Here is a 25,683-nt window from a genome sequence, read left to right as displayed (position 1 = left end):
GTGCAGGTAACGTTACGAACGATCAACCATAAAAATACCGTCAGCTAGCGAATCATAGCTAACGTTACCCCTGTGATTAATTTAGCTAACTTAGCTAGCTAACGTTACCAGCCAGCATTAACGTTCGATAGGTAAACGACAACTTTATCAGTTTATCTCTTTCTTTTTCTTAGTTGGTTTTTCACCTTCACAAAATCTAGAGTTAAAGCTAGCTGGCGGGTAATATTAACGTTAGCGTTAGCTTCGCCTGCTGCAGTTGCATTATAAAGTCGTGACTGTCCGTGTCAGGATGGATAATATTTCAGTCCCCCGGCCTAACGTTATCTTTTACAGTGTTGGTGCTGCTCATAATCTCTAGCTAACGTTACCTGCGATATTAAGTTTAAAAGATCGTTTTTCATATGTTTCGGCCTTGGCTATGTCCGTAATTGATAGTTTGTTAGTCTTCTGATTTCGCAATGAAAGTTTTCTGGCGTTCACGCGTAATGTTATTACCTAATACTACGATAGGTTTCAATAATGTGTAATACAATTAACAATGTGTAATACATTTTCAGAAAAAAAATGCATTACCTGCAATCAGAGTGGTTTACAATTATGGTAACGTTACCGTATTTATATTTAGTCTTTGAAACGTCCTTATAGCCACATCATTAGCTACACATAATTTGAAACTGAAATTATTCATTTTTAACCTTTTCACCTCTCCATCAATAATCAATTGACCATCGTACACTATAGTAGCCATAAAATAACAGATGGTGTGTCTCATTGTGAGTGTCTCTCTTGTCTGATATGCTGTTATTCATTCTTTTTGATTTCCAGGTCATAACGTAACGTTAGGTTTTTTCATCTTGGATCAACAATGGCATTCAGCAAGGGATATCGCATTTACCACAAGCTGGACCCACCCCCCTACAGTGTTATAGTGGAAACTAGAACCAGGGAAGAATGCCTCATGTTTGAATCGGGGGCTGTTGCTGTTTTATGTAAGACATCTTGTTTGATTGCACTGTAATGAGAGATGATTTAAATACTCTGAACTCCTGATAAGGATGCTACAAGGGAAATACAGCTATAAGAGACATATAATTGACTATCAAGTGATGGACATGATTCTGTACTATGAATAAGTCACAGGCTACATTTAAAGGAGAGCACTACTAATATTCAACTTTGTGTTGCTTTTGTTTGTCTTCTAGCGGCGGCAGAAAAGGAGGCCATTAAAAACACATACGCCAAGATTGTTGATGCCTATGGCATCCTGGGCGTCCTCCGCCTTAACCTGGGTAAGCTACAGACACATATTCTTTATTCATTGCTCCTTGTTCCAGAAATTTCCTGGATTCAGTCCAAAAGCATAAAAGCACAAGATACCTTTACTAACGTTAGTAACGTTGATGTAGGCGTTGGAATGTACCATTTTTGCCAACACGGAAGGATTTTGTTGTGACAGCGGAGAAACCGAGAAACCCGGCGGGGGCACTTTCATGTTCCAGAAATTTCCTGGATTCAGTCCAACCTGAACCCAGGTTCTTGTGTGACTGTGACGGCCCTCTGGTTTGTAGTCCTGTTGCTGCTTACTTATAAGCTGCCTTCTCCTGCGCTCTACATAACCTTGAATGATCTTGTTGTCACAACAAAGTAAAAAGCCACGTAAAAGATTAAAGCTCAGTCTTATAGATGGCTGAAATTTGACTGGCTGGGGATTTCCTTTAAAGGAGTGGTACCAAAGTTGAATTAACCATTTATTGTCCTGTCTTGTAATGCTTAATGTTTTATCATAAGATTTCTTAATGCAATGCTTCATATCTGTCAACATACTGCTTGTTTTTATCCCTTTTCTTTACAATTCACCATATATAATGTTTTCATACTCATGTCCCTTTTCTTTTCTCACCGTACTCCACCTTACTTATGCAGGTGACTCCATGCTCCACAGTCTGGTGGTTGTGACAGGATGCAGCTCTGTGGGGAAGGTGCAGGATTCTGAGGTTTTTAGGGTCACACAGACAGATTTTATATCGCTGAAGAATGATCCAGGAGACGAGGATCGGATCGCTGAAGTACGAAAGGTCCTGAACTCAGGACACTTCTACTTTGCGTGGTCTGCCACTGGAGTCAGCATGGACTTGAGTCTCAATGCACATCGTAGGATCCTAGAGGACACTACAGATAACCGCTTCTTTTGGTAAGAGCATGAAATGTCTGCTTTACCAAGGTTATAAGAACTAGGCAAGTATTGGGCGTTAGCAATTTCTGAAGTAGTAGATATGAACTAAATATGTGTTCTGCAATCTGCACAGTCCTGATAAAATAGTTTCTTTTGAATGTGTGATTCGCAACTAAGATGTGAAAATGTACTGTTCACACTGAATTTGTTTGTGTTTACTGTTGTGTCTGTCTTGATTAATCAATAGGAACCAATCCCTGCACCTGCACCTGAAACACTACGGAGTAAACTGTGATGACTGGTTGTTGAGGCTGATGTGTGGTGGTGTGGAGATCAGGACCATATATGCAGGGCACAAACAGGCAAAGGCTTGCACCTTCTCCCGCCTCAGCTCCGAGCGAGCCGGCACGCGCTTCAACGTCCGAGGTACAAATGACGACGGACAGGTGGCCAACTTTGTGGAGACTGAACAGGTGACTCAGATATTTCAACAGTTTAATTAAATCTCTCTTCCTGTTTGAGAGACGTAGATGATAAGCGCTGCTGATTAAAAATCAGTTTGATACTGTAGTTGCATCAGTTTCTATATGCTCTGTGCACACCTTGGTTAACACAGTCTGTTTAAACACTGACTGTTGAGGAGCAAACCTGGTGCAGCCTTGTACTGAACCACTATTGTTCCAGCATTTTATGCTGTCACTGTAGGATGAAATTGTTCAACAATAATACTTATAGATGCATATGTAACATTAAAAAGTAACAGGAAAACCAGCAGGACTTTCTGTTACATTTTTTTTTTTTTTTTGCTTTTATTGCTGAGTCAGCACATTGTCTGTAGACACATGCATATTTGAATACGCAAGCTAACTTCTCAGCTCTTCATTGTGGAAAATTACTCAATTTGCATTTTCCCTTTTTATACTTTATAGTTCATGTGTGTATGTTTCAGGAAGCAAACACAAAGCTATAGGTTGGACAGATACAGTTACAGTTGCAATACAATGAAATGCAGTACAACCAATATTTGCTGCCTCAAAAGTGATCATAGTGGTCATTGAACTTTTTGTCAAAGTCTGAATAGAATAGAATCTTCAGATGTGTAGTGGTTTGCAGGGTTTTTGTACTGGATTATATTGTATTGTCAGGTGTTCTGGTTATTTTGGCCAGCCCCTGTATTGTTGACAGCTTTTGGTCATCCTGATTAATGATTTGGGCCTCAAAAATATGCCATCAGCACACCACCGAAAAAAGCAGCCCCTTTACAAATGACATGATTTCTCCTTTACATTTTCTTTGTGTCCTGACAAAGCGACCACAGACACACATGCTGGTATTGTCTATAGAAATATAGTGATGCCATTTCCCTCTCTGCATTATACTCTCATAGAAGAATTAACTTTCTGTCAGTTACCTATGGTTTTAACAGTTTAAAAAGGCTATATTCCATTTTGTTCTTTTTATCCCCTCATAGGTTTTATAAATTTAATATTTAACATGATATCTTTTCACAATCTGTGTTTGTCACATTGCAAATATAATTACCGGTAACCAAACGTTCCTCTTGTTTTGAACAGGTTATTTTCCTGGACGACAAAGTCTCGTCCTTCATACAGATCCGTGGGTCCATTCCTCTTTTCTGGGAACAGCCAGGAATCCAGGTAATGGAAACTAAACCTAGTCTATAAAGACAGCCTAGAACCGTAATTGTGAGATTTTCAAATATTAAGCCACATTATATGAAAATCATATAACAGCCTTCATGTTTGTGTAAAAGTCCTGCCAATTTTGTAAATGCTGCAGTTGTAGATAGGGCTCACTTAGTCTCAGTTAATTGCACATTGTAAGTGTACACTGAACTGATGAAGCTACCACTCCTATGTGGAGCTCTTGCAAAACAAGAAAAAAAAACACTTGAATTAAAAGACATCTCCTTGTAATTACACTGGAAATCTTTATCCTAGTTTTAACACATTTTATCCATGCTGCTGTGTTCAGAAAAAGAGCATTAAGGGTGTTTTGTTGCACCTGAATGAGAATCGGCACCCTAAAGGGACGGATGACAACCCCCACCTGGTATAACCTTCTTTTTGTTTTGGCTCTTGCTGGTGCACCTTCATTTTGCAGCTAGGGCTTTCTCTGTGCAATGCCAAAGGCCAGCAGTGAAAACCAAGGCAATCCCATCATGAATTTTTTTGATCCAGGTTTCATACCCAGTTATGGTGTTCATGTAATTGGTGACCTAAGGAAAAGCCATTTTGGAGATCTACAGCAGGAACTAAGCTCACCTATTAAATGCACACCATAAACAACATTCCTGGGATTCTCCTGCCCTTGTCCTGACATTGCACAGACTGGTGGATTAGATCAGACTCGGGGGAGATTAATGATAGAAATAGTGGTTGGTAAAGGGCCTTTTTCTGTTTTTCTCAGCTCCCAGACTTCATTGGTCAGGTGAGAGCTTGGTCTGAAAACATCCCCTAACCCAAACCCTTTTTACTTAGTCTGCTGATTTTCCCCAGGAAACTGGATAGATGTTAATTGATAATATAGAAGAATGAGCTGCTTAATATGTTAGAGGGCCAAGAAAAACCAAGACCATATTAGTCACCTATTCAGTCCACAATGTCTATGGTTTGGTCAAAATACAGGGTAGTGGGCCCGGGGTTGTTTTCAGACAGAACTGTAATCTTCCTGCTTTTAAAGAACTGTTTTATCTTAGTCCCCTCTACCAATTGTGGCTTTGTATGCTTTCTTTCTTCTCCCCATACTCTTATTCATTCCTTGAGCAGGATGATTAGTTTCAGTTTTATCCAGAAGAAGAGTTATTAATCTTTCTACAGTAAGTTTGCATTAGAAATAGTGGTGGATTACTCTCTAAATCATAGTTGTAGTGTAGTGTCATAAAACCCTGCTGCAAAAGATGTAAATAAGTAAAGTAGGGCTGCTGCCTCATCTTAAGTCGCTTTCACACCTATACAGCAGTTTGGTGCGATTCGGGGTGAAGTTGCAACATTGTTGCATTTTTAATTTTGTTCGGTTTGCTTTCACACTGCACTTTGTCAAACGCACCAAACACTGTCACACGGTGGAAACAGTCGCTTGTTTATTGGATGGAATATCCAAAACTCGCCGACACTTCTAGTCCCAGAAATAATGGAGCAACACCAAATTTACGTCTTGGGTTTTCTGGTTCTGCTTTGGTGTTTCTAGTATTTCAGAAGAAGGCGAACAATGTGAGCAGCTGACTAGTCTCGCTTTGCCAGACCCTCCTCCAAGCGCGCTGAAGGAGGGACTGGCTACTCCACATAGCATTCGGGGATGGGAGGAAAACGTGCTCTGGTTTAATGGCATTTCTTTAAACCAATCAGAATCGTCATGGGCGGTGCTAAACTCCGCACAGAGCCGCTGCAAAATAGTTGTGCGAGAGAAAACTCAGATTGGACAGATAGTCTAGCTAGCTGTCTTAATTTACCCTGCAGAGATCTGAGGAGCAGTTAACCATAGTCCTCATAAATCCACCGATTTTTTTAAATTCCAACACAAAGAAAGCGTAAGGAAACGGAAAATACATGCAGCCGGTGTAATTTCCTGCAGCACCTGAGCAATCTCGGAAGCGGAACGCGAAGGATGTAGACTAGCAGCTGACAGACAGTGAGTGAAGGGGAGAGAGATGATGATGTCACACAGACGACCAGCGATGTGTGGTCAGAACAGCTTATGGATCTGAAAGTTATCATCCCTTAAATCATATACAAGTCCGTTAATTGTGTGCAAGGTTAGAATTGCTGGCTAGTAAATGGTTCACTTCCTGTATTTGGATCGGATCGCATTCTCACCTAAAGTGAGAGAGATGACTGTGTTCAACAGATCAATAAAGTCCTGTGTCAGCACTTCATACTGTTGACCCTACATGCAGTATGATGTTTTTCACAGTTGGGTGTGGTGCCACGATATGCAGGGTTTTTTTCTGCCAAGTCAGAGACCATGTCCTTGGAAAAGCAGAGTATTTTGGTGTTTTTACTACACATGCTTTTTTTGCATCTCTTGCAGCAGTCACCCACAATCAGAGTTTGAGGCCCAGTCGTTAGCTTTCCCTGTAGCCTTTTACTTTTTGAGTTACTCTCAGTCCTTACCCTGCTGTGTGACGATGAGACGTAATCCAGGTTATCAGACGGAGATCCAGGGTGCTGCAGCAGTGGAGCATATCTGTTGCTAGTTCTCCATTTCACAGCTGTCCACGGCTGTGTCCTACTAAGTACAGGGACTTGATGAGGCATACTGCCTGGATGATAATGCAGGCCAGCCGATCCTATCACAAATCTTTTTACTCTGCCCGTTACTCGTCCTCCAATTTCTCAGGAAAATGATTTACTCTTAGGCTTTGCACCAAGAGAGTTCAAGGGAGGACTACCACTCGTAGATGTATTACCCTCCTAAAGCTCTAAAGTGTACAGCTGTAACCTGAGTCATTTCAAATGCTGTTCAGAAAGTTATTAAATATGCATAGCATAGACCTGCATAACACTAGAGAGTGGAATGACAAAATGGCAGCAGCATGGAGCAAAATGTGTAGCCCTGCCAAACACAGGCCTAGCCAAAATAGGCACATACAGACATTCAAGCAGCTCATGTCTGGAGATAAAATGCACTGGTAATAACGATTGACTGGTGTGCTTGTCAGTCACCTGAACTGAGTGACCAGTAGGAGAAAGAGGAGGCAGAAACTGAATGGTACAGGAGGGATGATGACATTAGATTTTTTTCTTTGTTGATGACAAGCCATTAGAGAGAGGAAGAGAAGAGATTTTAAAAGCAAGAGAAGATAATCAAAAGTTGACAATGTTTAAGCACAGGCAGAGATGGGTTGGGAGCTACAAGGGAACAAGTGAGAACCTGCAGTGCAGAGTAAATAGATTTTCTGTGTGACGGCCGATGTGCACCTCAGCCTGTCAAGGTGTGGTCATGCCTGCCTTTACTTCTCTGTAAAGGCAGTTTTACAGTCGCCGCAGCCGAGCTGGCGTGCGCAAATATGACGTCAAAATGAGGTAGATCTCGCTGGCGCGACAGGATTTTGAGTGCGCGACCAGAGGCCACTCTATTTTTATTCAGCAGCACACGACAAAGCAGAAACAGGAAGCACGAACGAGCTCCTGGGCAACCGGATGCCAGGACTCTCAGAGTGACTGCAAGTCTCTCTTGTAAACTTACTGGGTTAAGATGAGTTCTGTTATGGTGAATGAAAGGCTTGATCCGACCAAGTAGGTTATTGAATCAAATCAGCACGGCAATGCTGCTGCCAGTTTACCTTTTTTGTTTACCTTTTTTTTCTTCTTCTTCTAGTCCGTAGAAAGAGCAAAGTCGGTAGCCTTTTCTCATTAGCGCCACCTCTGTTCAGGAGAAGACTGCAACTAGTAGTGTTTAATATTTTTCCCGAAGTTGAGAAGAATCAGATCCCAGGAAATAGCTGTTTTTTTGTTTGTTTGTTTTTAGCCCAACTTTGTATCGCTATCATTCAAATATGCGTTCCCAATTCCCAAACTGACATTTTTTATATTATTTGTATCGTTATTAGGGCAAAAGAACTCAGTTTCCAACACAGTTTGCAATGATCAATTCTGCTGTGTGATCAAGTGAGCTGCATGTGTGACATCTGCTGCAGCGCTAATTATGAAATGCCAGTTGGAATGTCTGTGACTTGTCTTCTGAAAATCTAGGAAACCAATATTTTACAGAACTCCATTATAAAAACTAACAAAATCTGCTAAAGTAAACCATTGAATGATTCCTAAACCATTCTGTTAAACGAAATCCATTCTGTGGCTGTTGGGATTTGTAAGCGGCTGCAAACGGGAATAATCACTCAAAGTTGACCAAATATTTCTTTATTAGGGCAGGGCAGGCATATTTCTCTTTTAAACACATACAAGTTCAACTAAATTAAAGAAATTGTACAACTGTGCACTGCAAAAAGACAGGGCCATAGGCCTATGTAAAACTGAATTGAAAAAAAAAAAATGCCAAAAACACTGCCGCAATATCAGCATTGCATTGAACTTGTTTAGTTTACAATGCATTCACACCCTGCCCTTCTTTCTTTTTCTTCTGGAAGTGTGCTTTCAAGAAGCAGAGAGCGTCGATAGACTCTGCGCTCAGGCGATTTCGGATTTCCGTGACAAATTGACCGCAGATAGAAAACTCTGTCTCTGCCACGGATGTAGCCTACTGCTGCGTAATGAATTTAGTGAGCCTGTATTACCGTAGCTACGGTACGGCACCGTCGCCTGCATCAACGTTACCATGTGACAACAATAGACGCGCACTCCTTGCGTTTTTTTTAATTTTATTTCCCGTTTCCCGTCATAACCTTTCCCGGGAATCGGGAAATAGTCTCCCGGGATTAAACCCTAGCAACTAGTGTCGCAACCACCACGCGCGAGTATAAACAGTTAGGGCGCTCCCACGACGTCACACTGGTGCTCGACAGGTCGGCTGCGGCGAGTATACCCCACGTTTCAGGCTCTTTGGTATTCCTCCTGATTCAGTCAGCACCAATACACTCTCAAAATGAGAGAATATATTGCAGAATTAGTGAGACAAAAAGCAAGCAGAGAGGCAAAAGGAAAAAAAAAACATATAAAAAGTTCCAATGGTTGAGCAACAAGATGTCTCTGCTGCATAGTGTCTTTGACTCTGTATGAACAAATCTCCCTATGCTGCCCCTGTGTTGCTGTTGTCCAATGGCTTGGTTCCACTATAAAGTACACTATAAAGTGTTTCCACTGTTCAAATGCTATCCCAAATTTCTATCCCAACTTCATTCTTCACCACCAGAAGCCTATACTACGAATCAAGATCAACATGCCCTGGATTTCTTTCACTTTCACCTAACCTAACAACCTCGGTCCCACATAAGCTGTGTCACGACGCTGGTTATCAACTAGTTCAATCAACCCAGGGTTTCCCAATCCAGTGGCGCGCGTTCACATAAAAGAGGCGGGGTTTGCACAGCACGACCAATCGCAAACATCTACCAGAGCTAGGGTTGGGCGGTATCCAAATTTTGATACCGTCAAACCTCCTCCCTATTTTACCGTGGTATACGGTATTACCGCGTGACTAATTAAAAATTATGACGTAAGGCTCAGACGGCGTCACCAAACTGTTGTCTTGTGCACCATTCAGAAACTGAATAGGCTACCAAACACTAATATTGAAACAATAATAACATAACAACAACTTACAACAAACTACTTTCTCCTCCACACTGTCACGTGATGACAACCACACATAATTACATGAATTATATTTTGTGGAGTGCAAGCGGGGCAGACGTGTGCTGGAGAGGCCGCAACACGTGGACAAACTGTTGCCGGTTGGCGAGGAAAATCCTGTCTGCCTCCACAGGCAGCGCACGGCCAGTGCGGTGCGCACGGGTGCTGGAAGCTCTCCATTACTGTCGCCAAGGCCGTTCAGGGACAGCAGGCGGTCTGCTTTCTCCAACTCCGACAGTTCAAAGAGTTCCGACAGGAATGTTTTGAGTGCGTCTTACTTGCCGTTAGCCGGAGGAGCCTCTAACAACGCCATAGCCCTGGCTGTTGTTGAGGCATCTCAGGCCGATACCACGTGGAAATACTTTGTAACCTCCTGTGTTATTGCTCTCAGCTGGAACTGGGCCTCGATGTGCTAAAACCACGGCCGTGGGTTGTGCTGCCAAAAGTCCGGTAACTTGATGGTGTCCGCGTAGATAGCACCGACATTAGCCGCGCCGCTAGCAGCGGACGGCGCCGCCGAAGCAACAGCTTCACCACCGTCGTTGTTTGACATAATTCAGCCCCGGAACTCGTATATCATAACACCTCTCCCTTAAAGCTACAGTAGCCTACCTTGGTGAATGTCCCTTTCAGCCTTACTTGTGGGTCACCACAATTTAATATTTAATCCTTGTCTCCTATATAAGTGCATTGCATTTTTTTTAATGACGGTATTGAAACTGATACCGTTGCTATTTTTAGACCCCGTGGTATACCGTATTACCGCCCAACCCTAACCAGAGCCGCATATTTTACATAAGAAGAGGAAACTATAATTCTCCATAAATATGAAGAATACAGACACGGTTTTACAGGCAAAATGCAATACAGTCGCTGCTTCCTAAAACAGGAAGGAAAGCTGACAAAAAATAGCCGATGCTGTAAATGCGTAAATCACAATGCTTATCAGTATCACTTCCTCATCAGTCAGGCACAAGATCTGACCATAATTACACTTGTGCTTTCTATAAACTGCCATTGCTTTAGTCTGTTATTTCAGTTGCAACCTGGCAGTGGTAAGCGATCATGAGAGCAATTAAAAAAATACATAATTCAAACCGATGTGCACATTGGCAACACGGCTCAACAAGCCAACAAATAGCCTATACGTAATTCCCTGCGCTGAAAATCTATAAGCTATCTTTCATAAAAATACCCATCAGGGAATGTTAACGGGGTTGTCAGTCTCTAAGTGTTTTAACTTTTCTGAGCGCACCTGTCTCTCTCCGAGCTCCACTGGATCTTCTAAGAATGGTGACGCCGTTATCAATCGAGTATTGATTGGTCAGTAGGCGGTGCTTTAACACCGGTTGATCTCTAATCTCCAACATAACCTGCTCCCGACCAGGTTAGGTATTCAGCATAAGTTACCATGGCGATTTAACCCGGTAACAACTGATCCACCGTTGTGATACAGAAAACCCTGGGTTGAACCTGAAGTTACCTCGTTAACGCCAAATCTTGCGTCATAGTATAGGCCTCCGGTTTCCTGGTCATCTGCGACATGTGTGTTTGCACAACTTTCCTTTTAAAGGATTTGGTTTTCAGTTAAGGACACTGTGACTTTTTTGTCTTTTCTTGCTGTCTCTAAACCTGCAGGTTGGCTCTCATCGTGTCAAACTCTCCAGGGGATTTGAGGCAAATGCGCCAGCATTCGAAAGGTAATTATTTGTGTGTAGCAGTTTTTAGCTGCTTCATGTGGCATTCAACAGATTAGGAGACAGAGACACTACAATACTATGTTTCTTCCAGTCACTGCCCAAGGCACAACAGAAAAAAGCTCTCCAGACTCTTGAAGGAGAAGATGTTAATTGAAGTGTGTCCTTGGAGGCCGGTTTATTGCAGTGAACAGAAAGGACACAATAGTAGCCCTTGATCAGCTGTCGACCTTAATAATCTCTAGTTTATATTAATTGCAGACAGTTTCTTTGCAAAAGTCCTTCCTTGACTTTTTGCACATCTCTTATGCATGGCATTCAGCTCCAGATAGAGACTATTTTTTTTAATCAGTTATTTCAATTGTCTTCCCAGTAGTAGTATCGTTCCAAATTTTAGTCTGAGAGTTGGAGAAATAGAAATGGAGACCAGATGGGCAGTGCCTCCTAAAATGGAATCTTCCACATTGCTATGTAGAACTGATTCAAACATTTGTCTAGTTTCTTTACAGAAGGAAGATCAATGTTTGCAAGTATCACAACATAATGTTAATTCTAAATGCTCACAAAGCTTGCAGTCTGATACCTAAAAACATTTAAAATATATTTATATATATTATTATACACATTACAGATGCAGGGTTAGCAACAAAGCAGCACCCTTCAGAGTTGTTAGTTTGCTTAGGGTCACTTAAGCAAGGTTGTTCCTAAACCCAGACCCTCTAGAGGACAGATAATCGCCCTAATCACTGTGGCACACCCGGCTAGTACCGTGTCTGGTTTCATCCATATCAACTTTCTGTTGCCACCCTGTCAGTCTCAGAGCAGCCATGCTGTTCACTCAGTTCAAGTTACATAATGCTGTAAAGCTATGAAGACCAATAGTGGTTGTTTTCTGGTTTTCTAGACTTCTTGGACTTTAGAATCCTGCACATGTCAAGACATGCATGCCAGATGGTGAACCAGTTGTGTTTAAAAAAAAAAAAAAAAGAAGAAGCACATTGTGATGCAACTAGTCTTTTTCAGTATCTGTCCAGATCGGGATTCATGACTCATTCTCTCTTTTATTGAGTCAGTTTTCTGCAGGGACAGCCTCATATGTCTGTGTTGAAATTTCTTAGATAGTAAAAACATCTTTTTATAAACTCGGTAACAATAGCAGAGTATAGCCTAGGTCTGCTATTTTCTCTGCTGGAATGATGCTGCCGTTCCATCCATGTCCATACAAATAAGCAGTAAGACATATACTTTTGAATTCATTGCACATTAATATTTCACTGTTGACTCCAAAAGTGAGGCTTGAATCCACATTTACTTTCCATTGTTGATTTGTCATGTCCCGTTCAAAGTCATTGCATTCCTTTACCATACATATAAAAGTAACTTACACTTACAACTAAAATAAGTGTGACAAAAGGCTTGTCAGTGGGTTTATATTCCTGTGTAATAAACCGTGTAATGTGTCTCTGTACAGTAGAGATGTGGGCCAAGCAGGTGTTTAGATGCGATGTTGCTGTGCTGCTGCAGCCCTGATTTATTTATTAAGTGATCTTGTGTGTTTAAATCAAACATAAACATTGGTACCAAGCATGAAGACTTAAATATGTTATGATTAAAAAAAAAAAAGTGTATTATGTTCTGTTCAGACACTTCACAGCACTGCGGAGGTTGTATGGTAAACAGGTGATCATCAATCTGCTTGGGAGTAAGGAAGGAGAACATATGCTCAGCAAAGCTTTTCAGGTGAGAGGAGCCATTCTCTGTCCCCTAACACTGACATGTACTATAAGACATTTATGTGATACTTCTAACAAAACAGACTTTGTCCAAAACACACTGGCAGCAGGTCTGGCAGGTCTTTGTAAACCCACAAACTCTTGTCAGGTCACATTTTCCTCTGTGGTCCGTTAGCTGTCAAAACCACAAGTGTGGATTTGAGTGCAACGATGAGGAAGCAAAGTCAATAGTATTGCCAGAGGTCAAACATGACCTGCATGTTTACACATTTTCCTTAGAGTTCAAGCCATTGGTTTTGCATCAATTCATGCAAACTAATGTTGCTTCAGAGGTACAGGCAACACACCTTGCTTGCACAACATGTTTGCATTCAGTTTGAATTTCTGTGAATAAGTCCTCTTCCCCTCTCTGTCACTCTCAGAGTCACCTAAAGGCATCAGAGCATGCAACAGCAGTAAAAATGGTGAACTTTGACTACCATCAAAATGTGAAGGGAGGCAAGGCAGACAAACTCCACAGTGTCCTCAAACCCTACATCAGCAAGTTCATGGAAGACTGTGGATTCTTCTACTACTCGGGAGAGACGGGCATCGCAAGGTGAGAAATACATACAAACGTGCATAAAGTAGTATTAAAATGTCACTTTTGTTATTTCTTCTTAACATTATATAACATATCTTTTTAGGACTCAGGGTGGGACCGTTAGAACTAACTGCCTGGACTGTCTGGATAGAACCAACAGTGTTCAGGCCTTCTTTGCCCTTGAGGTAGGAGTCTGACACAGTATGCTCTTGTTTTGTTATAAAATAGCATTTGCATTTCTTCTGTGAAAGTCGATTGCTTTTAGTGATGATGCTTATAGTCTTAATCCCCTGTTCCTCACCACACCAGATGCTGCCAAAGCAGCTGGAGGAAATGGGTCTGACGGAGAAGCCCCAGCTGGTGGCCAGGTTTCAGGAGGTTTTTAGGACCATGTGGTCTGCCAATGGAGACTCTGTCAGCAAGATCTACGCGGGAACAGGTGCCCTGGATGGCAAGGCCAAGGTACACAATATGGACACATTAAATGCACCCAAATACTAGTTCACAGTTATTCACAGTTTTACAATTAAGGCAACATGTTATAAGAGCTGCATTTTATGTAGGAGTATCATGATTTTGTCAGATTGTATTCATTTTAACACTTTGTCAGCCTGCTGTTACAGTGTCCTCCCAATTGTTGATAGTAACTAAAAAGAAAGCTTTACAGCTTTAGCTAAGGCAAGATTTTCAAAGATATTTAAGCCCTATTAAAAAAAAGCTTGAGAGAGGATCACAAAGGCTCACTATTGTCCTTCACAACCTACTGTCAGCTTACACATCTTAAACATCTCAGTTTAAGCATGCTCATAGCAGCCTATGGAAGGGAAAAGATAAATGTCCACTTTTAGAAAGGCACAAATGCTGGCACCTGTGCAGTCAAGATGAAATCCCTGTAAGTTGACAGAACTGGGAACCTAAATTGTTACCTTTTTTACATTGATCTTAAACCATAAACAGCACTCAAGATAATGTCTAGTTGTGCACTCTGCATGCAGTGACAGAGTTGATCCTTTCTGTGTGGAGAGCTGTGTGCTTTAGTTTCTTAACTTTTGTGTGCTATCTCTTCCTGCTGTCCTTTGGACCTCTCTACCTCTGTGGTAAGTTAAGAAGCAAGTCTATGTTGTTTTTGAGCTGTGGGCCTATGTCTGGTGCATTATTGATTTCAGTGTCTGGGTTAAATGATTATGATTAGGGGCTCTTGGTTAGCTCACCTGGATGAGCGTGCGCTCCATGTACAGAGGCTCAGTCCTTGTTGCAGCGGCCACAGGTTCACTTCTGACCTGCGGCCCTTTGCTGCATGTCATTTCCAATCTCTCTCCCACTTTCATGTCTTAATCTGTCCTATCAGTAAAGGCAATAAAAGCCAAAAAAAAAAGAAATGATTATAATTAATGATGATGTGACAGGTGGGACCTCTTTATTAAAAAAAAAAAAAAAAAAAAAAAAAGAATATGCTGGTATCCATGTGATGCATACTGTCTTGACCTGGCAACTCTCGAAAGCTCCATGGAGAGCTCTACTGATCTACAGAAATTGAGTTTAAAAGAAGGATAATTGCTATTGCTTGTTAAGGGATCATTTTCCTACTACTGCATCATCTCTGATTGTTGCCTACATTATCTGGCAACATCTGCTGTCTTGATTGGATGATCTTGGAGGAATCAATTTAGAAATATTGCCATGTGGCATGTAATCAAACCATGTTGCACATCAATCAGTGACCTTTTTTTGATCCTTCCCGGTCAGTTCAAAAATCTATATTGCTTGGATGGATACTGCTTTCTGATGTGTTCCTACTTTTCTTATCTTCTGTGGTTGGAGTGGGAAATGCAGACATTTAAACCAAGTGGGAGTAGAGCTAATAAGGTGTTTTTTATTTTTATTTTCTGCGTGTCTGTTTGCAGGCGGGGAAGCTAAAAGATGGCGCTCGTTCTGTGACAAGGACCATCCAGAACAACTTCTTTGACAGTTCTAAGCAGGAGGCTATAGACATCCTGAGGCTGGGCTCAACACTCAACAGTGATTTGGCGGACAAAGCTCGGGCTCTGCTCACCACTTCCAGTCTTTATGGTAATTGTTTACAACATATGACATTTTTGATTCAACGGATCACATCTTACCCTGGAATGTACATATGAGTAGTCTAATACATGTTTGGTTATAAATGCAAGTGTTTGCTCCATATTACCTGTTGCTGATTCTATATTTTGTAATTTCAAGAAAAACTTTCTTTCTGCTCCATCTAGGAGGAATTATTTGAATATTTTGACAAGTTTTAACCTGTGTCTGTTATAGCCCTGTTAGCCAGAAGCTACTCTGCACAATAGAAGGGTTTGTCTGCACAGCGTCAAGTGTAATCTCCATGTGCCAGCTCTCTGTCCCAGTTAGATTAATGCTGACCAACTACTCTGCTAAAATTATCTGTTGATGCACTGGTTAACCCGCCCTTCTCTCCCTTCTCTCCCCCCTGCTCTTGCACACAATCTTAGTCACTGAGCCCGTCTTACAATCAGGTATGGTAACTGACAGACTGCCCCCCAGTGGACGGATCTTTTGATTCTTCCCGTCATGTCCTATCATTTGTGTTTGCTACTCGTTATTGTTCATTGATTTATAATCCAATGTTGGTAGCGGTTTAACCCTCTGTCTGTTCCATATCATCAGTCTATTGCAATAGTGGTTCAAAGAAAGAGGATGCTAAATTTTGCAATGAAATGTAACATCACTGAGTGGACATTTATAGACAGAAATAAACCAATACCAAGGTTGATTATTTGAATGTTATCTGTATTTCAACAAGAGTTCTGGTTTGTATCCTTTCTCCCACGCCCTGTGTTTTAGAACATTGTTTATTTGGATGTTCTCCCATTGGTTTTGATAAGACCTTTCTCGTTTTTGTTTTGTTTCCCTGTATGCCACCCCTTCCTGCAGACTAGAGGTGGAACGGTACACTGAAGTCACGGTTCGGTTCATATCTCGGTTCAGACATCACGGTTCGGTTCGGTACAATGAAGGGAAAAGCATACCAACAATGCAGAAGGCAATTTTTTTTATTGTGCATGTCTCAGGCTGTACCACCTAGTGTCATCCAGTCTCTCCCCTGAGCTAGCTGCAACAGCCTGAAGCGTATAAAGTAGGGCTGTTTTAATTGCTGAATTTCTATAGTTAATCGCGATTAATCGCATATTTTATCACATGATTAAAATTATATTATTTTGCATTTCAGAACAGTTTTTAAGTACATATTAACAATCGAAAGGAATTGATTAATGATTGGGAATCAAATGAATGCAAAGAAAGTTACTTTATGAACTTGATTTTAAGATTTGTAATTATTTACTGTAAACAAAAGAAAAATGTGTGACTCTGTCATTATTGCACAATTCCTCCAAGTACCTAACTAAAAAACAAAAAATCCCTATCCTTACTAGAGTCAATATAGTGTTTAGTAACTCCTAAATAATGTTGATTACTCACTGACGTCCAGTGATCACCGGTTAAGGAGACAGCGTTTGCAGCACCTTGCAGCTGTTCCAGTGTGGCTGCTTTCTCCGTGTGGTACAGGCTGTGTATGGTGAAACTACTGTCTCCCTCGACGGCAATGAGACCGGTCAGAACATGCCAAACGTAGTACGTCTTTACGACCCGAGTCCTCTACGATGCTGACAGGTCTGCAGTTAGTTGCCAACCGTTTCGCAAGAGCTGTAGTAATTTTTTGGGATTTGGTTTCATCCACAGGTCAGCAAGTAGCACTCTCCTGAGTGGGTAGCATGCTAGCTGGTAGCATCACGTTAATTTTTATAATTTATACTGTTTATTGATCCCCAGTGGGGAAATTTCTAACAAACTCTGTTTGTTAGAAATCACTACACACAGGCCTGAAATACACACACATGCTCAGGACCTATTCATGGACAAATGGAGAGATGTCAGAGTGAGTGGGCTGCCACTGCTGGACCAGCTCAAGAGCACCTGGCAGTGCCCAGGAGGTGAACTGGCATCTCTCCAGCTACCAATCCACACTCTGTACTTTGGTCCGTACTGGGACTTGAACCAGCGACCCTCCGGTTCTCAACCCAAGTCCGTACGGACTGAGCTACTGCCACCCCATAGTACTACTATGCTTAGCTCCGTAGGTGGTAGCTCAAGCTTGACGTGCTTCGGTGATATTTTAATTCGGCTTTACACAACGTGCATGTGGCTTTCGACTTGTCTACGAGTCGTCCGAGAGTTTTGGAAAATAAAAAGCTCCATTCAGATTGTGTTGCTGCTGTCTTTCTCCATCATGCCTGCAGCAGCAGGATGTGTTAGGAGGAAGTGGCAGCTTGATGATAAGTAACGGTGCTGCAAAGGGTCAAAATAGTAGCCTGTTAGGCATGACGTGAAGCCGAGCGAAGTGTAAAATAAATTAATAAATGCCGGCATGCGATTAATGCTTAATCGCATCGTGTCGGCCCTTAATCTTAATCTTATTAACGCGTTAACGCTGACAGCCCTAGTATAAAGTAAGATGTAAACAGTAAACAATAAGTAGGCTACCCCACATCATCTCCAGACTCCATCTGGAACTTGTAAACAAAATAAGACAATCAGCTAGTAGTGTGATATGGGAGACAAGCGCTGCTCTCATATGTGAATGCACAGAGCAGGGGTGTTAAAAGAGCAGCTTCGGTTACACAGAGCAGTTGGCGAATTGTGGCGTTAGCTTTACATGCTAACAGCGGAGCCAGCAGCAAACAGCAAAGCTAACAGCGGAGCTAACAGCTAACAGCGGAGCTAAAAGCGAAGCAAATGGGCCTGGAAGCCATTTGTGGTCGAGGCAAAGAAGGGATACAGCTACAGTACATCCGTGTTTGGTTGTATATGGAAGGGACTAGTTTGCTTCGTGTGGACTCACTGGACCGACTCGACATTTAGGCGGAGCTTAGGAGCTTCAGAGCTAAGGCGGGGCTACAGATTAGGTGTCCCTAAGAAATGCGTATGTAACAGTAGTTCCACATTACATTACTTCATTTGCACGCAAGTTTTATTTATTTTTATACCATGTATTCTCCGTGTAAATTCATGTACCAAACCAGGACGCCCGTACCGTTTTGGTTCAATACGAATACATGTACCGTTCCACCCCTACTGCAGACATACACATACTTAACCATTTTATACTCTAATCCTACTCTCCTCCCTTCTAAAGCCTCCCCAAGAGTATTGCTGGGAATGTGTCAGAACTACCATAAATACACAAGGCCCAAGAAGATCCGGGTGTGTGTCGGGACCTGGAATGTCAACGGGGGTAAACAGTTTCGCAGCATTGCTTACCGCAACCAGACACTCAACGACTGGCTGTTAGATGCTCCAAAGAAGGCAGGGCATCCTGAGTTCCAGGGTACGTCAGTGTGTATTTATCTGCACTCTAAATGTCTGGAATTTATGTTTCATTGGGCTGCTCCTAGTTATTAGGTGAAAAGAGTAGTTTGATGTTTTGGTAAATATGGTTATTCGCTTTTCTGCCGAGAATTGGATGAAAAGAACGATACCACTCTTGTGTCTGTACTCAAGCTATCCTGGCTCTGTCAGAAAGTAACAAAATCCAGCTACCAGCACCTCTGAAGCTCACTGTTTAACATGTTATATCTCCTTTATACGTTGTGTGGTTTAAAGGGGGGTTATGTGCCGATCCAGACTGTTTCTTGGCTGGGCACAATAACTACTTAAAAAAAGTGACTGGTATAGATATATCTATACCTAAACAGTATATCTGCTTTATGTAGCTAAATTGTATGTTAAAATATAATGTTCATTTTTTTTATTAGACACTTTCGTTGAACATTTTACATTTTTTCTCTTTACAGACAGCAAAGCCAACCCCATAGATATATTTGCCATCGGTTTTGAGGAAATGGTTGAACTGAATGCTGGCAATATTGTCAGTGCGAGGTATGTGTGCAAGATTCCAGCCTCCGATAAATGACCTTTCTGTTTATTTTTACCTTTAGGCTAGATAGGAGATGAGCGCCATACAGCCTACTATTTAGCTAGTATCAAGCATGTGGTTTTCGAAAAATAAAGTTATGAAATATTAAAATGCATTAATTACATTTAAAAGGGTATTGAACATAAAATCCTGAAAAGGTGGCTATGATATTTTTTCAGTTCCTGAATTTGCCCCTGACGTAATAAGATGATTAAGCTGAGCTGGACTGCTTTGGCCTGAGCCGACAAGGCTAATATCACTTAACCAGATGTGAATTCTTTTAGTTATACCGTATATCTTGAGGAGGAACTAAGTGGCTTTTGTCATCTTAAAATTTAACATAATAAAATGTTAATTGTCCTCTCACTCACTCTTATGTTTCTGGCTTGTCTGGGTGTTATATATTTTTTACTGCACATCTTTCTGTTTTTGTCTCAGCACTACAAACCAGAAACTATGGGCAGCTGAGCTCCAAAAAAACATATCGCGGGACCACAAGTATGTGCTGCTTGCTTCAGAGCAGCTGGTCGGAGTTTGTCTGTTTGTTTTCATCCGCCCACAGCACGCACCCTTCATCAGGTATGAACTGGACACATTCTCACGAGAGACTTGTATAGTTATGCTGTAAATCACAGTTATGGTAACAAATGTAAACTTTATTCAATTCAATGTCATTCAATGTGTTTTGCAGGGATGTTGCTGTAGATACTGTAAAAACTGGTATGGGTGGGGCTACAGGCAATAAAGGAGGCGTGGCCATTCGCCTGCTCTTCCACACCACCAGCATCTGCTTCGTCTGCTCACACTTTGCTGCTGGCCAGTCACAGGTCAAGGAGAGGAACGACGACTACAATGAGATCACGCGCAGACTCACTTTCCCCATGGTATTAACCATGGCATTAACAAGCATTTTTACAAACACATTTTTGCATAACGTAAAAATAACCGCATCCGTCTTGTCCCTGCCAGGGTCGTCTGCTGTACTCGCATGACTACGTTTTCTGGTGTGGAGACTTTAACTATCGAATCAGTCTGCCCAATGAGGAAGTGAAAGAGCTAATCAAACAGCAGAACTGGGATGCCTTGACAGCTGGGGACCAGTTGTTGGACCAGAAGAATGCTGGTTTGGTATGACCTACAGCAGGCGTGCATGTTTACAGCACTGATAACTTTCACTCCCTCTCAACAGGAATTGCATGTACTAATGCGGAGACCTCCTCAACAGGTTTTCCGAGGTTTTATCGAGGGGAAGATAGATTTTGCCCCCACCTATAAGTATGACCTCTTCTCAGAAGATTATGACACCAGTGAGAAGTGCCGCACACCAGCCTGGACTGACCGCATACTCTGGAAGAGGAGGAAGTGGAACTTTAGCAAAACAGGTAAGATGCAGAGCCACTGCAGAGAAGTCTAACTAACCCAAATAATCTTCTTCCATTCCATCTCAGACCTTGTGACTGAAGACAACATTACAGCACTGGGGCAAAAATATGGTTTTAGTCTATTATTGCATTTGTGCATGTTTTGCAGCTGAGGAGATGAATGTAGTAGGGGCAGCTTCTACTTCTAGGGACAATGAGGACGATCCAGACAACCCCTGGAGCCCTGGGACTCTGAAGTACTATGGCAGGGCTGAGCTTAAGACCTCAGACCACAGGTAATTAACAAGATATATCTGTATGAGTGGAGCGAATTGATGATATTTAAGTTTCACCTATTTCACCTATACATGTCACATCTGTGTTGTTAAGTGGAAACGACTAATCACATAGACTCTGAAATATACTGTAACAATGGGGGAAAACAAATATATGTTTTTTGTCTTTAGTCAAATATCACCGTCCTCAACGTCTCCAATCTTTCTTTAGGCCTGTGGTGTCGATAATAGATGTGGACATCCTGGAGGTCGACCCGGACGCGCGGCACCAGGTCTACAAAGACGTCATTGCCCTGCAGGGGCCTCCAGACGGCACCATCCTGGTGTCCCTCTGCTCTTCCGGCCCTGACGACTACTTTGACGATGCGCTCATAGACGAGCTGCTGGACAAGTTTGCTCATTTTGGAGAGGTCATCCTCATCAGGTGAGTCTGACATCCCGCCACACACAGACAGACATGTATCACCTGCAGACAGTGAGACTGCATTGACAGTGTCCTTGTTTATGCAGGTTTGTTGAGGAGAAGATGTGGGTGACTTTCCTGGAAGGTTACTCTGCTCTTGCTGCTCTGTCTCTCAGCGCCTCCACTGTAAGTCGTCACTGATTTTAATAATTGCTTCTAAGCTATAGCCATAAGTTTTAACATTAATAATATAAAATGCGTTTCCATCTCTATTGTTTAATCTTAAAGTCAATCATAGTTTTAATTACCACTCTGCATCTTTTAAGCACTTTTTCCTCAATTGTATACCTGGGAACCAATATCTACTTCTCTCTTGTATGTCTTTTTGTAACATTGTAGGTCCTTGGCAAGATGTTGGACATCCGTCTGAAGAGTCCAGGTTGGATCAAGAATCTAGAGGATGAGATGAGCGTGGATAGGATCTGTGGAAGCATCCCCACCTCGGCCAGCTCCACCCTGCTGGCTGAGGACACGGACATGGGCGATGATGATTACGATATGGAAGGTGAGGGATGACCACCCAAGCAATTCCAATCCTTATCCTCAAAATTTTTAAAATGAATGACAATTTATATTTATGTTTTTTGCCGCCAATGATGTTGAGAAGGCTGTATGGATTACCAGTTTCAAGTACATGAATTTGTCTCGTCTCCTTTACTAGGTGATGTGGACGAGGAGGTGGAGGAGATCCTTCCCCAGCACCTTCAGCCTGGAGCAGGCTCTGGCCCTGGATCCTCCCCTCTCCCCTCCCCCCGCAGTAGTCCCTGTCCCTCCCCCACCCACGGAGAACCTACCGCCCCCAGCAGGCCTAGTCGTGGAGTACAACCCTCCCGACCATCACATGGTAAATATAATTTATGGAGCATGACACACACCTGGAATTAGTTAAAGGTGCTGTAGGTAGGATTGTGAAGATTCAGGTTTTAGCCAAAAAATTTGAACATCGACAACTTCTCAGTTCCTTCCCCCTTTCAGCTAAAGCCCAAAACGGTCTCCTAAGCCCCTCCCCCCACAACGGAGAATGAATGCGTGAGCAGTGATTGATACGCAGTTAGTAATTATGTTCTGTTTGTAATTTACTGAAGCAGATTTAAGCCCATCACCATTGAGGAGAGAAATTACAGGTAAAATGTAATGTGTGATAAATTAGTCTATGTTTAGTGTTAGAAGGCTTGCATTGTGTCTTCCAGTAAACTACTTGCTTCCTTTAAGAACATGTGTTATGGTGCAGTATTAAAATCCCTCTCCAATATGCTCTTAAGAGCTAGTATGGCCCCGTCCCCTGCTGTCTGAATCAACATGGAGTAATACACAGAAGCCTTGAATCCTTGACTATAGTACCTTAATATCTCTTCTAGGGACCCAGCTGTTTTAACTATTACACTTTTTACATTTAGGACATTAAGCCATGCTTCTTTCCAGAGATTTTTTAATGTAGGCTTATTTATCTTCCAGGGCCTCCTGTTGACTTCCAGCCTGGTGCCCCCACGTCTCTAGAGCCCAAACGCCCGCCTCCCCCTCGTCCCCACGGCCCCCCAGCCAGACCAGCACCCCCTCAACGCCCACCACCCCCTACAGGTAAAGTATCATCCTTAAACCTTATTCTCTACAGTTAATTAATTTTCTGACATTTTAATCACAGAAGTATAGTCTGTAACCTCAGAGCAACAAAATAAAATCCTATATTGGAAGTGTGGATATTACATTTTTTTAGCATGGTACAGAATGATATACTTAAGGCAGGTGTTAACATGTTCACCTTTATCCCACTGCTTCGCCTCATTCCTGAAGGAGGCATGAGCCCTCTGCCAGTTAGAAAGGACTCTGGAGGTAAAGTGTGGAACGGTGTGTTTATGTGCTTACATTGCTGAAGCATTTGAAGTAGTGGCTGCTATTTTCCATTTCAGTTCAGCATAGAACAAAGTTAGTTTGCAGACGATTGCATGATGCTTTAACAAAAAAAGTGTATTTTTCACACAACCATTAACATGACACGAACCCTCTCCTACACCTGACTGGATGTTCACACCACTGGGCTGTTCTTGGGCTTAGCTTCAGCTTCAGCCAAAACTATCCACCCAAATCAATTTCAGAATAAAATTTGGAGTGGAAATAGGCCATGTGGTTGCAGAGTCATGCTTGATTTTAGGTGAACAGTTCCTAGATTAAGGTTTTTCGAGTTGAGAAGTTGTGAATGACCACTTAGGTCAAGTTCTAAATGCAGTGTTTTTTGTGCATCATCCAATCACTCCCTATATTATGATTTTGGTGGATGTAAATTCTTATAGAGAAAATGTGGCTAGCTTTACAACAATATCCCTCATCTGTGGTATATCTGTGAGTACTATTAATGTGTAACCTAGACAGTTTCCTAGGTATTGTTGCCCTTATTTGAATTTATTTAATGTAGGAGTAGCTGGTAAGTCATGATGTATTTTTTTCATATTGAAATACTGTTTCCCCTCTTTGACTTTAAGACTGTGGCGAATGGCCCAGCCCACTGTTTGGTAGGAGAGGCAGTGAAGGTAACTGGCCTGGTAGGAGAGGCAGTGAAAGTAACTGGCCTGGTAGGAGAGGCAGTGAAGGTAACTGGCCGTGCGTCTTTAAATGTCATCTGATCCATGTAGACTTAGACCCAGTCGTCAATGCTTTTTTTTGGCATTGATAGTTTACCATTAACCAATTCTATATCTTGTGGGCCTTCATAGTCTTGTGTGTATGTGAGAGAGATGTGTTTGGTAGCCTGTTGTAAATATATATATTCGGCTTATTTAAATGCAAAATAAGCCGGGAATGAAAAAACCTGAAAGAGGTTAAAGGACTAGCGGGGCCAAATCCACTGGAGGCAAATTCTGACTTTTTTATCCAGAGGACAACATTTCTCCTTCCCCATTTAATATTCAGTGGTAGTTATAAATGTAATACATCCCTACCAATTAGTGTTTAGTGTATTTAGTGTTGTTAATAAAAACAACAACAAAAGAGAAGAGCAGGCATTTGCCGTCATGAGACATTATGTTTTATTGTATACATTTGTATTGAGGTCTGGAAGTCAATATCACAACTTGTGCAAGAGTAATATCAAAACGAGGCTACTTTAATCAGTCAATTACATTATTATCAGGAGTCACGAGTACAGACATTGCAGGCGACCATCTGACTGAAATGGTTGCAGATAGTAGGAAACTGGATGCCTCCCAATTGTACACTCTATCATTATGGACTAAACAAGTATTGATTTGGTGGTCATAGTCTTTTCATAACTGGGGAGATTACATGAGTTAAAGGTTTCGGACATAAAATGGTCTTAATGTCAGATCGGCTACAGGAAAATCTTTCTCGGGCAGGTAGATATTCCAACTCACACCATCTCAGGCATCGCTGCTCTGCTGCATTTTTACCAACATACGCTATTCGTAGTGCTTCTTGTAAAGTGTTGTCAGTAGTAACACCTACTTCCTGTGACCAGTACTCCACTTTGTGCATAACAGTAATGTGGTTTGGTTTCCTTTGTGCTGCAAAGGACCAAAAAGCCCCGCTCTTCCTCAGCCAGATGCTGCTGCAGGTGAGTGCCACATAGCATGACGTAGCCTCACTTAGCATTAGCGTACTAATTAAATAAAAGGATTGTAAAAAGGATTGTTACTCAATTATGTAGGTTTGTATTTGTCCCATGAACGGCCATCTTTGTGTGGAGTTTTCTTGTACTTGCTGGGAGTGATATGGGCCTGAGATTATCCCTGTCTGTCCGTTATAATCCTGTGTTATGTGTTTATACCCCGACACAAATTAAGCCCGTCCCAGGGTGGGGGATACGGTTTGTTTGCTAAGCCTATCGGTGACTTGGCCTGTCTTCACCTGACCGATTGTATGATGTGTGTGGTTAGCTGAATCCCTCTGTCACACTAAGGGTGTGCGTGGTTAGCAGGGTTGACTTACGTTTGGTGGCTGTACAGTGATGTATTACAGAGAAGCAGACGTTTAAGTCACGTGGGAACATGTTCGCAGGCACTGAGAGGTGCAAGCTGTGTGAGTAGCAGTTGGCTTACAGAACAAGGCCTGCCTCTCCTCCAGACCTCCTGCAGCTCCGGAATGACTGAGTCATCATCATTAATAATTAGCCATGGGGAATTTG

The 25,683-nt window shown here is 42.0% G+C and overlaps 1 protein-coding gene across 22 annotated transcripts in view; it reads left to right on the top strand.

Moving 5' to 3' along the window:
* The window catches only part of synj1 (synaptojanin 1), a 30,369-nt gene that overhangs the window by 417 nt on the left and 4,269 nt on the right, over positions 1 to 25,683 (top strand). For 3 of the 22 annotated variants that reach the window (XM_035990907.1, XM_035990899.1, XM_035990919.1), the window contains exons 2-30: positions 826 to 989; positions 1,203 to 1,289; positions 1,924 to 2,191; positions 2,421 to 2,646; positions 3,748 to 3,831; positions 4,169 to 4,246; positions 11,083 to 11,144; positions 12,785 to 12,881; positions 13,297 to 13,472; positions 13,561 to 13,642; positions 13,767 to 13,919; positions 15,362 to 15,527; positions 15,947 to 15,970; positions 18,649 to 18,840; positions 19,307 to 19,391; positions 19,867 to 20,007; positions 20,120 to 20,312; positions 20,398 to 20,556; positions 20,654 to 20,810; positions 20,959 to 21,085; positions 21,297 to 21,509; positions 21,596 to 21,674; positions 21,888 to 22,053; positions 22,210 to 22,392; positions 22,634 to 22,672; positions 23,004 to 23,126; positions 23,340 to 23,378; positions 24,026 to 24,133; positions 25,072 to 25,113. In XM_035990907.1, the coding sequence (XP_035846800.1) occupies positions 866 to 989; positions 1,203 to 1,289; positions 1,924 to 2,191; positions 2,421 to 2,646; positions 3,748 to 3,831; positions 4,169 to 4,246; positions 11,083 to 11,144; positions 12,785 to 12,881; positions 13,297 to 13,472; positions 13,561 to 13,642; positions 13,767 to 13,919; positions 15,362 to 15,527; positions 15,947 to 15,970; positions 18,649 to 18,840; positions 19,307 to 19,391; positions 19,867 to 20,007; positions 20,120 to 20,312; positions 20,398 to 20,556; positions 20,654 to 20,810; positions 20,959 to 21,085; positions 21,297 to 21,509; positions 21,596 to 21,674; positions 21,888 to 22,053; positions 22,210 to 22,392; positions 22,634 to 22,672; positions 23,004 to 23,126; positions 23,340 to 23,378; positions 24,026 to 24,133; positions 25,072 to 25,113 (3,673 nt within the window). In that variant the 5' untranslated portion in view covers positions 826 to 865. The remainder of the gene's footprint in view (positions 1 to 825; positions 990 to 1,202; positions 1,290 to 1,923; positions 2,192 to 2,420; positions 2,647 to 3,747; positions 3,832 to 4,168; positions 4,247 to 11,082; positions 11,145 to 12,784; positions 12,882 to 13,296; positions 13,473 to 13,560; positions 13,643 to 13,766; positions 13,920 to 15,361; positions 15,528 to 15,946; positions 15,971 to 18,648; positions 18,841 to 19,306; positions 19,392 to 19,866; positions 20,008 to 20,119; positions 20,313 to 20,397; positions 20,557 to 20,653; positions 20,811 to 20,958; positions 21,086 to 21,296; positions 21,510 to 21,595; positions 21,675 to 21,887; positions 22,054 to 22,209; positions 22,393 to 22,633; positions 22,673 to 23,003; positions 23,127 to 23,339; positions 23,379 to 24,025; positions 24,134 to 25,071; positions 25,114 to 25,683) is intronic. The other 19 variants (XM_035990904.1, XM_035990901.1, XM_035990900.1 and 16 more) reach the window with 19 other exon arrangements.

Source organism: Sander lucioperca, chromosome 13 (genome assembly GCF_008315115.2).
Source record: "Sander lucioperca isolate FBNREF2018 chromosome 13, SLUC_FBN_1.2, whole genome shotgun sequence".
NCBI lineage: Eukaryota > Metazoa > Chordata > Actinopteri > Perciformes > Percidae > Sander > Sander lucioperca.
This window is presented reverse-complemented; position numbering and strand designations above follow the sequence as displayed.